Below are 12500 nucleotides of genomic sequence, written 5' to 3' on the forward strand. Positions count from 1 at the left end.
GTTCTTCAGTCTGATCAGTCAGAAATAACAGCAGCCTAAATTTCTGCTGTAAGCAAAACAAACTGAAACTCCACTTCTGATGTGAATGTGGCGACCGTGACCAATGCTGGGGCAGGGGCACAGAGCCAAAGGAATGCATTAATCTTATGGAAATCGAGATCTTCAGGAAACTTCAACAGCCCCGCTGAGAGGAGAGAAAGGTGCAATTTTTATTCTTTAACTTGACAGCTATTGAAGAAAATGTCTCTTGGCACACCTGAACCGAAGGAAGCAATTCATTCACCAAATGAAAAATGGGAATCAGTGTTATCCAAAGGGAATTTTAATGCCAGGGAGCAGAAAGGTGACAACACACAGACTAACTCCTTGTGCTGAATTTTTTAAAGCATTGGTCACCGTTTTCTTGCCACTAAAGCCAAAGGGCAATTGAGCTGGCAATCCACACATCTTCTCAAGGAGGGACAATCCCCACAGTGATTTCTGAGTGCTCTACACAGCAGGGAAGCCAGAAACAAACACAGACCACAACTCTTACACCCCAGCAACAAAGAGCTCTGAGTGCAGCAGTGCACCAAGCAGCCACACACGTTTGGAAGCTCCCAGAGCTGCTCCTTACCTTCGGAGGCTGTCCTTCTTCTCCTCTCTGGTCAAGCAGCTATCCAGATGTTTGTTTATATATTGCTCTAGAATAGCAACCTCACAAACAGGACATTCCACTGAAAGCAAGGGAGAAGGAATTCACTGGTGTGGATATAACAGCAAAGAGCGAATGTTTTCCTCTGAGAAACACACAGTTGGGACAGTAACAAAACACACTAGTCCTGAGCTGTTACTGTACTGAATGTTACATCTGAGTTCTCAGAACAGGAACAAAGAACACTAAACCCTCTCACTGCAGGTGTTTCATAAATACTGTCTGACCAAAAGCTTTGTATTCCTGAAAATAATTTCCATGTGATGCGTGCTCAAAGATTCAAAAAGATCATAAAATGGGAAGCAAGTGAAAGTTTTAATTGCTCAAAAATAAACAAGCAGTAAAATTTCATGTGAGTTTTAAATTAGCAATACCAGTCTGCTGTGTAAAAGCATGACAGGTTCCCCATGGCTCCTTTCCTGGCTGTGGTACCTCTTTAAGCAGGATTCACCCAGCTAATGAATATATCTGAACTTCAGAGTTCCAGATGAATGAATTGTTAAACAAAACAACAGCTAAATTTGAACTAATAAGAACCAGGGGTACACTCCTACATGGTGCTTTGTTTTAATTTAGGCTTTTAGCTGGGTCAATAGGATGGCTGCCAGCATGTCAGAACTAAGAGAACTCTGCCACTTTATTGTGGTTGATTAGTATAAATGAGCATTTTCATGCTTCACAGTAAATTCACCTTAACTCTCTAAAATTACAAAAGAATAAAGCAGATGACTCTTCTGGAGACTGTGTGAACAGAAATATTAACAGAACTGCTGCCGTGCTCATTTTGAGTTCAGGCTCATCCCTCAAACAACAAACACATTATAAAATAACCTGCACCTGGTTACTCAAGGATACAAGAGCAGAATAAATGCCAGTGTCAGTCTAGTCATTAGGGGGAAGAGAAGAGAAATTACTTCATTTTTACTAAGACTGTTGCACAACTATTGTTTTTTAGTGTTGTTACTCAAAGCAAAGGAATCTGTAAGCGCTGAATTCCATTTAATTCCTTGGCAGCAGCTCAGGCTTTCTCATGAACACTCTTGGAGCAGAGCTGTCCCACACGAGCAGAGATGTGAAAGGAGCACAGGCCAGTTAAAGGGGAAGGAGCTGAACGTGCCACACAGATCAGAACCACGTGGAGAAATGGGGTGGGTGCCACATACTGAGGGTCCTCTAACGCACACAGCCAGCCACACACGGGGGAGAGAGCGGGACATAACCAGAAATTAAACACCTCACCTTTCTTGTCTTCTTTAACCACAGATGTAGAAGGCTTTTCATGATTTTTCGTGCACCCAGGAATCTCTTGTGACCCCACTTTGTTGTCTTTACCACCAGCCTCTGCAGAAGTGCTGTGAAAGTCGTGGTGTTCCTCGGTTTTGAAACCCTTCTGACCAGTCCATGCCAGGCCACCTGCCTTCGTGGAGGAGCAGACTTTGTCCTTTCTTAAGAAGCTGACAATCCCTGGCACCTCTTTAGAATCTGGCTGAGAAACAGGACTCTCATGGCTCTCGGCAGCCGGGCGCTGGCTAAGGGCCGGAGGGGATGGAACTGGGGGAGCATCCAACACCAACTGCAACAGCTGCTGTCTAGAAACACCCACAGAACACACAGCTAGCACACTGGATGGTGCCAAGAACCTGAAAACTTGTTTGCCAACATACACTCTTTTTTGGGTGTGAAAAATACAGGAAGTGCTAGGACTGAGGGCAAAAGAAGGAGCAGTCCCACACTGGCTTCTCCCAGAATGTGTTTTTTTTGGCTCATGAGCAGCTGGGTGATGACACCTCATGGTCCCATGCCCCAGCCCCAGGGACAGAAGAGCCAGACAAGCATGACTAGGCTGACAGCTCATCTATCACTCAGTAAGCCCAGAGAAAGCATGCAGTGATGGAGGGGTCCAGCCTCTGCCATCACCAGCCTGGCCAACTCACCTGGGAGCACATCAGTGCTACAGGATTTTCAAAAACCTCTGCACATTGTGTAGGTCTCAGTGTCACCTGTGACACCCTCAAGAATTTAACAGACTGTATGAGCCCTGAGCTGACAGAATTTTACCTTGCTGGCACAAAGCAGTACCTGCAGCACAGCTGACAACACTCAGTTTATGAGCAGAGCAGTGTCCTTCCCTTTGAAGGCTGAGAGATGAATCAACCAAGTGCCAGCGAGCCCAGATCCACCAAAACAGCCACTACCCAAAGCCTCCTCAGTCACTGAGATGGGTCAGGGCAGGGAGTTAAAAACCACCTGTTTAACTAAAGATGGATGGCTTCTTAACATCCTCCCCTCCAGCAGCCTCCTTCTGCTTCAACAACAGCATAAACAGCTTCCCACAGTTTTTCCTTCAGATCTGTAATACCCCCAAAAACCAAGTGTTCTTCATCAGGCTCCTGGTTCCCATTTTACAGTCCTCTTTACTTCTCTCTTGCTGAAGCAGCAATGAAGCAGAGTTGCTGGGAATCTAGGGCTTCCACATAAATAAATTCCAAGGAAGAGCCAGAGCTGTGAATCCTCCTAGGAATATCCCAACTGCACTAAAGGCAATGCATCTCCTTGAAATTCCTCCTGCATTCCTGCTGGAGGCTCAATCGCTGTATCAGCAAGGACAGCACCGGCTCTGTCGAGCACCCAGAGTCAATGTGTTTATTTCTCTGACTCACTACCTGTCGAGTAACCCTGATTAGGAAACAGAGAGAAACTTGACAGGAGAAACATTTTTCTTCCCTATGCATGAAGAAAAGCAGAGATTCTTTTCAGCAAGGACTACTACTTTTCTACTTAGGCAAGTATAACTCTAATTTCTATTGCTAAGTTTTCTAACAAGGTGATGCAGAAACTGACAAATTTTCTCAAAATAATGTCTTTAGTAGAGGGCAACGAAAACAATTCTTTACTCTTCACACAAAACTCTACACGTTAGTTTTGGAGATACTGGCCTTATTGGAACTGATAAGAGAGCTCTTCATTAAGGACAGCTGGTGCAAACACTGCTCCTCATCTTTCTCTCCTGGCCTGGCCAGAGCCATGAGATCTGCCTGAGAGCACAGACAGGTGAGGGGACAGAAAACTGCTCCTGGCAATGCCCACCCAGCTCCTGCCCTGCTGGGGTCAGGGTGTGCCCTCCACCAGGGCACTGCACAGCCACACCCACCAAAGCCTGGTCACAACTGCTCCTTCACACAGAGAAACATCCGTGGCCATAAGGAAGCACAGGACATCCCCACTCTCACTGAGAGCCCAGCCTCTGTACAGGGAGGGAGCTGCACTCCCACAGCTCATCCTGCAAACACCCAAGGCTGAGCAGAGCATAAATGGGATCAGTGCTCCGTCTGGTTGGAATGATTCCCATCCCCTGCACACACTGACCTTGGAGCACAGCTTTCACTCTGCTAAGTGCCACCAACATTACCATTTTCCTTCCCTCCAGGCCTGACTTAAGAAATGGGTTTGCACTTTGTGAAATGCTGAGAAGAATTAAAGCCTAGTTTTCATCAAACTACCCAAGGCTCACAGTCAAGTCAGAACATGCTTGATCTTTCGAACGTGCTGAGCTCTTCAACCCCTGGACAGTGGATTTGTTTTTGGGGACAGCCAAGTGGAAACAAAGCAGATGGAGAAGGAGTGGGGAGACAGAAGATCCGTCCTGTACCAATATCCCAGGACAGAAGAGCAGCGGTGCTAAGCAGCGTCCCCTCAGCTGAGGGCATGTGCAGCCCCAGGGGGTGACCCTGCCCCAGGGGCCCAAGCCCTGCACACCACTGACCGTTCCCCTGAGCAGCCTGACCCATTAAAGCAGTCAGCAGGGAGCCTTCCCCACCCAGAGCCCTGCACTGGCTCCCTCCACCCGGGCCACACTGGGCTCCACAGCCCTACTGATCCAACCTCATGGGACAAATTGATTCAACTCCAAGTCACAAATGGAAAGGTTATTGAACTACTCTCACTGGTAAGATTTATACTGATCCATTAAAGCAGTCAAAAAAAATTAACATTTAAGATTCAATATCATAATGGATCCAAGTCAGCACTACTTGTTCCCTACAAAATTAGGCATTAACAAAAAAATAGTAATCAATTTATCACTAGGAAGCATCAGAATTCAAGCTGAAATAATGGAACTGTAGGATTTAAATTACTCAAATAAATCAATTAAATCTAGTAGTGGTCATATAGAAGATTAGATCTATCTACATTCTATGATCTCCATCAGAAAAAAATTCTCTTATGAAAAAAGCCATCGGCTGAACTCTGCTTCTTGTCACTTACAAAGCCAAGAGTCTCACTGACTTCCAGCTCCAAGTTAATTTCAGAGAAAAAGATCAAAGTGCATTTGTCTCCTACAGAGACAGGAACACCCATAGAATTCCCAGCAAATCACTGAGTAGCTTCTCATCAAAAGAAAACAGATAATACAAGCAGCTTCATGTATCTACCGTTGTGAGAATTTACCAAGCCGTATTTATTCTGTTGTTCCTGTCTTTTAAAGGGATGTGAAGCTCAAAAATGAATTAAAAACAAACAGAAAAGTAGCCAAGAAATAGAGTTGAAAGCACAGCACTCCATTACTTTCCTCAGTCAAGAAAACTCACATTTTTAGTCTTTCAAGACCTATATTTTTCCTATCCAGTGACTTCACCAGAAGAATGCTCTTGCAAAGTGACCTTTACCACTGGACAAAACCCTTCTATTCAGAGTCTCCCCCGCACACACAGGAAGGATCTTGAAGGAAATCTTTACTACCATCATTTTCCCCACAGAATCCTGACGTGTTTCTGTTGAGCCCCTACACACAGGCAGAGGTGGTAACTTCCAGAGCAGCTAACCAGAAGCAGAACCAAAATAACCTTGTAAAACCTCCACAGCACTTGAGTGGACAGCAACCGTCACCCAGAACACTGCAGGACTTTTCCAAAGTGTAAACATTCATCTTTGACAATGCTTCTGTGACACCATCTTTTTTTTTTTTGCTCAGTTGTCCCACTGCTCCTTTCCAGGGCTCAGAGCCTGGTCATGCACAGTCACACCTTTCCAGCTGCCAAACCAGAGAGAGCAGCCATAAAATTACACAAATACCTTGCAGAATTAAAGCTCTTCACTAGTTCATCTAAAATCCGGTTGTTTTTCAGGTCAGATTCTGAGACTGCCTATTAATACAAGAAAGAAAACCAAACATAAATAAACAAACATTCAAACGCAGTGAAAACAGCAAGTGCCCAGAAAATGTTCAAGGGATCGATAACTTTCTTCTTGGCTTGATGCCTCAACTACTCCCACTAAAGGGCTACAGGAATTAAAATGCTTAAAGGGTAAATACTCCTTCCCCAAAAATATCTCATATTGACTGTCTGAGAACTTAAGTCTGCGATATTAATGGCAATAGGTAAAAACAAAGCATAAAGCTAAAGCAACAAAGCCCAGTGTGCCCAGGCTCCAACAATGGTTTATTGCAGCACAATTTTGAAAACCAAAGATCTTCTGAAGGTGGTAAGCAACAAAGCATGAAAACTGATGAAGGCAAATATTAATCTTCTGATTATGGAATGAAAATAGGAATTATGAGATGCCTTTGTGCATTCAATTCATTCTTTTTAAACAATTCCCGATTTTTACCTCACTGCAAGTCTCTCTGCTCTTCTTTTTAAGAAAGCTTTTATTTATTTTATTTTTATTTTGAGATGAAATGGGGCCACTCACACACAGAAAATAAAGTACTTATGTTTCGCACTACTGGTTTAAATGATGGAGTATTTTAACAAATCAATGTTAAATGTTTTGTGACAGATTGTACACACAGCCCTGAAGCTCCCTCCCTTTCTGCCTGCACTGACAGAGGAGCGCCTCTGAACACAGGAGAATTCCAGATGCAAGAGCACCACACTTTGCCCATGCAATCGGAATTGATTATCTGGTGTAGTCCAAAAGGAAAAGCTCCCGAGATTTGCCAAACAATAAAAAATAAACTGAGGGGAAAAAAGCAAACCAAAACCACACTTACCACACAGCATGTTGGGCACTGCGTTTTGTAGGACAAAAACTTGCGGATACAAAGGGAACAATCTGGAAAAAGGAAATACAGAATTTGAACGTTATTCCAAATGCAGTTCCACAGCCTTGCCTGTGTATTTCCTTACTGTACAATACATGAAAGCTATTCCACAATACACAAATATTGAAAACACACCAGTTTTACATGGAGTTGAGATTATCACTGTTGCAGAAGAAGCCATATTTTATGCAAACACGTTTCAACATCGAGTATCAGCTCCTCTGTCTAAAGCTGATGTTTGTTTCACAGTGCAAGAAACCCTTCATCAGCCACCACCATCACAGCAGCGCTTGCACTGCTCACTCCCTCCCCATGCTGGGTTTTTGACATGACTAACATTGATTGCCTTCATCTTCCTGCACAGCCCCAGACAAACTCACAATCCCCTTTTCCCCAGGCTCTCCTGCCCCCTTCCAAAACAATACCAACTTGTTCTTGAAAGAAGAGGCTAAAAAGGAGGGGAGACAGCACTGAAATGCTGACAGACAGCTTAATGTCATCTCATCATCACAGGATGCCTCCACAGACTCGGTGGTGAAATATGCCATAAGCTTCATATTGTCACAGTAAATTTCTGCATTTGTTACGCTTTGTCAATTTACCCATGAGCTTTCACAGCCACTTAAGGATTTTAAAAGTCTCATCGTTCTCCAGGAAAAGACATTCCCTCACTAGATCACCATGGGTCAGAGTCTTAGCACTGAACACACTCAGCAGCAGCTCCTGAAAGAGATCTATACTTCCCAGACCCTCTGGGAATGCATCTGAAAAGCAGCAGAAGCATTAATTAATTCCAGAATGGTTTGGGTTGGGAGGGACCTTAAAGTTCATCTCACCACTATTCCAGGTTGCTCCAAGCCCAATCCAACCTGGTCTAATGCACCAACTAACACCTAAAACCACAAATCCATCTAAATATTCAAAAAGTACTACATGTATAGTAAGAAGTGATATAGGGTGAGAAACCCGTAAGGAAAAGAAACAAACTTTAACTGTGTGAATTCGATGGAGCGGCAGATCCAGGCTACCAGCATCTGACACCCCAGCAGCTTCCCACGGGCCAGGCCATGGGTGCAATGATGGATTGCTGTGCCCCAGGCAGGCTGCACTACCAGCAGGTGCAGGGAATTTCCAGTTTTGTGTCTCCCCACACTGGTTTCAATGGTGACAGCTTTGCCAAGCTAAACTACACTTCATTGCCAAACTACAACGTTTCCCTCCAGGGAAGGAAGTGTCACAGTTTCTGAACCAAACAATTACAAGCATTTATCTTAATGTAAGAAAAGGCAAGGTACTTCCCTCCTAATCTGGCCCCAGCAAACCGCTCAGGGCCAGGTTCCCAGCAGACATCGCCCAGGGCACACAGAGCAGCAGGGAAAATTTGAGCTCTTAACGCTCTCCACATAGAGCCTTGCATTTGTACCACCCTCAAGATGTTAAGAAAGATATTTAAATGAAGTATGCCAGGTTTGTATTACAGCCGGAACTACACAAGGGAAGGTTCTGGCTGCCTCCATCCTGCAAAGCTCCTCCCAGCCTCCACCGCAAAGAGAATCGCAGAACCCCAGGATGGTTCGGGTGGGAAGGGACCCTAAAGCCCATTCAGTTCCACCCCCTGCCATGGGCAGAGACACCTTCCACTGTCCCAGGCCTCTCCAAACCCTGTCCAAGGACATTTCCAAGGATGGGGCAGCCACAGTTTCTCTGGGCAGCCTGTGCCAGGGCATCACCACCCTCCCAGGGAACAGCTTCTTTTGAATCTCTAATCTAACCCTGTCCTCTGTCAGTGGGAAGCCATTCCCCCTTGTGCTGGTACTCCAGGCCCTCGTAAATAGTTTCTCTCCATCTTTCCTGCGGGCTCCAGAACCTCCTCTCGCCAAGTGGAACAATCCCAACTCTCCCGGCCTTTCCTCGCAGTTCACGCTCGGGAAGTTCACACACGAGGCAGCGCAAGCGATGCTCTGGCAGCCCTCCCGGCGCGGCACTCACAGCTGTGCGAGCACTGCGGGATGATCACGGCGATGCTGAAGTAGTCGAAGCAAATCCCACAGCGCAGCAAGTCATCCACGGCCTGCAAGGACAGCGGGGTGAGCAGGGGCGCGGCCGGACGGGCAGGGGCTCGCTCAAGGGCCCGGCCCGCGCGGACCAGCGGCCCCGCCGGCACCGGAGCCGCCCCGCGGGCCCGCACGGCACCCCCGGGACCCCCGGGACCCCCGCCCGCCCTCCCGGCCTCCGGCCCCGCCGCGCCGCACGCACCTTCAGCGGGGCCAGGCTGGGCGGCCACGGCGGCTCGAGCAGCGGCAGCGCCAGGGCCATGGCGGTGATTCGGTGCTGCGGCTCGGCCCGGTGCGGTTCCACTGGTCGGTGCGGTTCCACTGGTCGGTGCGGTTCCACTGGTCGGTGCGGTCCCGCTGCCCGGTGCGGTCCCACTGCCCGGTGCGGTCCCACTGCCCGGCCCGGCCCGGCCCCGCTCCGCTCCGAGCGGCGGTGGGCCCGGAGCCCGCGCGCGCAGCACCGCGCGCTTCCGCCCGCGCTTCCGGCACGGCCGGGAACTGCCGGGAACGGGGAACCGGGAACGGGGAACCGGGAACGGGGATAACGAACCCGGAACTGCCGGGAACGGGGAACCGGGAACGGGGAACCGGGAACGGGGATAACGAACCCGGAACTGCCGGGAACGGGGAACCGGGAACGGAGATGAGAAACCGGAAACTACCGGGAACGGGGATGGGGAGCCGGGAACTGCCGGGGATTGCCGGGGAGGGGGGAATTGCGGGGGCAGCTCGGGGAGCGGGCCGGGGCCGAGCCGCCGCTCGTTCCCCCCGTGTGCGGCAGCCCCGGCGCTCCGCGCTCCCTCCCGGCCGAGCCGCAGCGGCCGGACACATCCACCCGCACGGAGCGCTGGCTTTTCAGGGAGCGGAGCTCTGCCACAGCCACAAAACGTTCCGTGTTCGCTTTCTGATGCAGTCCGATTACAGAGCTGCTCGGGCAGCTGCAGGGTCCTGTGGGTGAAGGTGGATAGCGCAGAGCCCGGGGCAGCGCCCATCGCTGCTCGCTGGGGATTTACAGCCGCTGCCATCGCTGCTTTACAAAGGTGCCAGACCGGCTGTGTCCCAGCGATCCCGCGGGATGGATCTGGGTGTCCTCATCTGTATTTTCAGGTGACATTCCTTTGCAAGCCACGTTAGTCGTGTCGGTGATGCTTGGAAATGCGCTGACCCTCCTGCCTGTGTCTGCAGTTACCTGCGCTCGGCCAGGTGTGTGTCTGCCCTTTGCCACGGGAACCCGCTCCCCACGGCTCTGCTGGGTTGTCACGGGAGCGGGCAGCATCCGCATCACCTCTGCCTCTCTGCATTCCAGAGGGGGAACAGCAAAAGCCAGGCTAAAAATACATAGCCTGACAGCTGACACCCACAAAAACAGCAGGGAGGGAATGGTCAGAGCTGAGTGCTCTCCGAGGGCTGTCGGGAGGTTCAGTAATTGTCACGGAGTTTGGGGAAATGAAGGTAGGATGAAATTGCAAAGCGGACTGCAGGCTCTGGGGAGGTAGGATGAAATTGCAAAGCGGACTGCAGGCTCTGGGTGCAGCTGCGGTTGCAGGGGCAGGTGCAGAGCCAGCGCTGCGTGCAGGTGCTGCCTGTCGCACTCGGGGCTCGCTGGCAGCAACACGCATGTTTTTGTGTAAGAGCACGGATGAAGAGCAAAGGGCAGTGAATTTACAGCCAAGCACCTGCTTGGTGCTTGAATTTACATCCACGCAGACTGCTGCTGAATAAAACACAATTCAAACTGTTTCCACGGTAAAAGCACCACATAAAAGAACCCTGGAAAATCTGTGCTTTCCCCTGAATCCTGCACGCTGCAGAAGCTGGAGAGCATCTGTGTGATTAGGCTGCGTGGCAGGATGATCCCTTTAGGCCCTGGTGCTGTGTGAGCACTTTCCTGTTGGATTTAGTGCTCTGGCCGTCCCACCATGAGCTTGCTGCCCGGCTGGAGCCTGCCTGGGCACATCCCTGGGAGCCCTGCTGGGTGAGGACAGCTCTCCTCCTGTGGATGAAGGCTTCCCGCTGTTTCATTGGCACTCTGGGCATCGGTATAGCAGGAATAAATTGCTTTATCTTGCTGAACAACCAAGTTACAAATTGTTATACACAGAACATATCTCCTCCTTCCAAGCCTCTGAAATACTCATTTAAATTATTAAAATAGCAGGAGGTCCCAACTGCATTTTCATAAACTTGTTGCCCTGTTCTGTTAGCAGAGAAATGTATGGAAAAGCTTATTAGGAGGTGGAGCAGCCCGACACAAAGCAAATCTCCAAAAGCTACTTATTTTTACTTTTGTTGTTGAGACAAAATATTTAAGTGGAATTTTTTATAATTCCCATCTGGTTGTGCACAACTTAATAACGTAAAGAGCATTTGTTCCCCCGTGGTGCTCAGTGCGTCGTGCAGAACTGTTGTTTTCCTCTGTGCCCCGACACACAAACAGCTCATCCTCAGCTGCCTTTAGTACGTGGATGTTGAAAATAAAACCTAACACTGCACCAAGGTCTGCCTCGTGTGTACACAGATGTACAAATGCACCACAGAAACAAGCCTCTGGACACCAGCATGTAGACTGGATGAACAATCAGCAGGAGAACATACTGTACTTAAAAAGAAAATATCAAACCCCAAACCGGAGAAAATTTTGAGTTGTTTCGAAGAATTTTCAGAGAGTCCTTAATATTTAAAGCAGTGGAAAGTTTCTCATCATGTCATTCCCAACTGGAAAGGAGAAGAACTTGAAACCACGGGTAAAATTGTTCAGAAATATTTAACATTGAACTTGTTCTGCCCTTGTGTTAAAGTTGGCAACCGTTTATTGATTTCTACAGGACTAAATTTAGTCTAATGTTGAGACTTTTGGAACAAAAAGATCCCACATTGTCGTGGTTTAACCCCAGTCAGCATCCAAGCGTCACACAGTTGCTCCCTCACTCCCACACCAGCAGGACTGGCAATAGAATCAGAAGGGAGAAAACTTGTGGGTTGAGATAAAGACAGTTTAATAGGTGAAGCAAAAGCCACACACTCAAGCAAAGTAAAGGAATTCATTCACTGCCTCCCATGGGCAGTCAGGTGTTCAGTCACTGAGCACTGAGATGGGCAGCAGGGCTCCATCTCATGCGGCAGTTCCATGGGAAGACAAACTCCAGTGACCCCACCTTGTGTACTGAGCATGATGTCCCGTGGTCTGGAACATCCCCTGGGTCAGCTGGGGTCACCTTTCCTGGCTGTTTCCCCTCCCAGCCTCCCACGCACTCTCAGCTTTCTTGTCAGCGTGGCAGTACGAGGAGCAGCACAGGCCTCGGTTCTGTGTGAGCCCTGCTCAGACAGAGCAAAAACATCTCTATTTATACTTACTGTGTTCAGCACAAATCCCAAACACAGCCCCACACCAGGCACTGGGAGGAAAATTAACCCTACCCCAGCCAAAACCAGCACGAGCAGGTGCAGGACTGGAGCAGCCAGAGGATGTCCTGGAGTGAAGTATCAGAGCACTGCGAGGGGTGTGGGGCAGCCCTGCAGGACCTGCCATGTTCAAAGACTGCAGAGGCAGCTTCAGAGGTTTTCATTCCTGTCACAAGTTTTTGGCTAAAATTCTCTGGTTTAGCCATGGTCCCACCAGCCCGGTGCCATTTCCTTGGCGGGCCAAGCGCAGCAGCCTGCGATGCCGAGAGCCTCAGTCGCAGCTTTCCAGGCACACGAGAGCACA

At 48.8% G+C, this 12500-nt stretch overlaps 1 protein-coding gene across 2 annotated transcripts in view; it reads right to left on the reverse strand.

The window, feature by feature from the left end:
• Positions 1-9194, reverse strand: part of RAD18 (RAD18 E3 ubiquitin protein ligase) — a 32105-nt gene extending 22911 nt beyond the window's left edge. The window contains exons 1-6 of one of the 2 annotated variants that reach the window (XM_040076188.2): positions 8997-9194; positions 8730-8811; positions 6690-6751; positions 5768-5838; positions 1934-2283; positions 617-716 (exon numbers count right to left, since the gene is read on the reverse strand). In XM_040076188.2, coding sequence (XP_039932122.1) covers positions 617-716; positions 1934-2283; positions 5768-5838; positions 6690-6751; positions 8730-8811; positions 8997-9056 — 725 coding nt within the window. In that variant the 5' untranslated portion in view covers positions 9057-9194. The remainder of the gene's footprint in view (positions 1-616; positions 717-1933; positions 2284-5767; positions 5839-6689; positions 6752-8729; positions 8812-8996) is intronic. The other variant, XM_040076189.2, reaches the window with a different exon arrangement.
• Between the last annotated feature and the right edge of the window lie 3306 nt (positions 9195-12500).

This window comes from Hirundo rustica, chromosome 12 (assembly GCF_015227805.2).
Source record: "Hirundo rustica isolate bHirRus1 chromosome 12, bHirRus1.pri.v3, whole genome shotgun sequence".
In the NCBI taxonomy this organism is placed as follows: domain Eukaryota; kingdom Metazoa; phylum Chordata; class Aves; order Passeriformes; family Hirundinidae; genus Hirundo; species Hirundo rustica.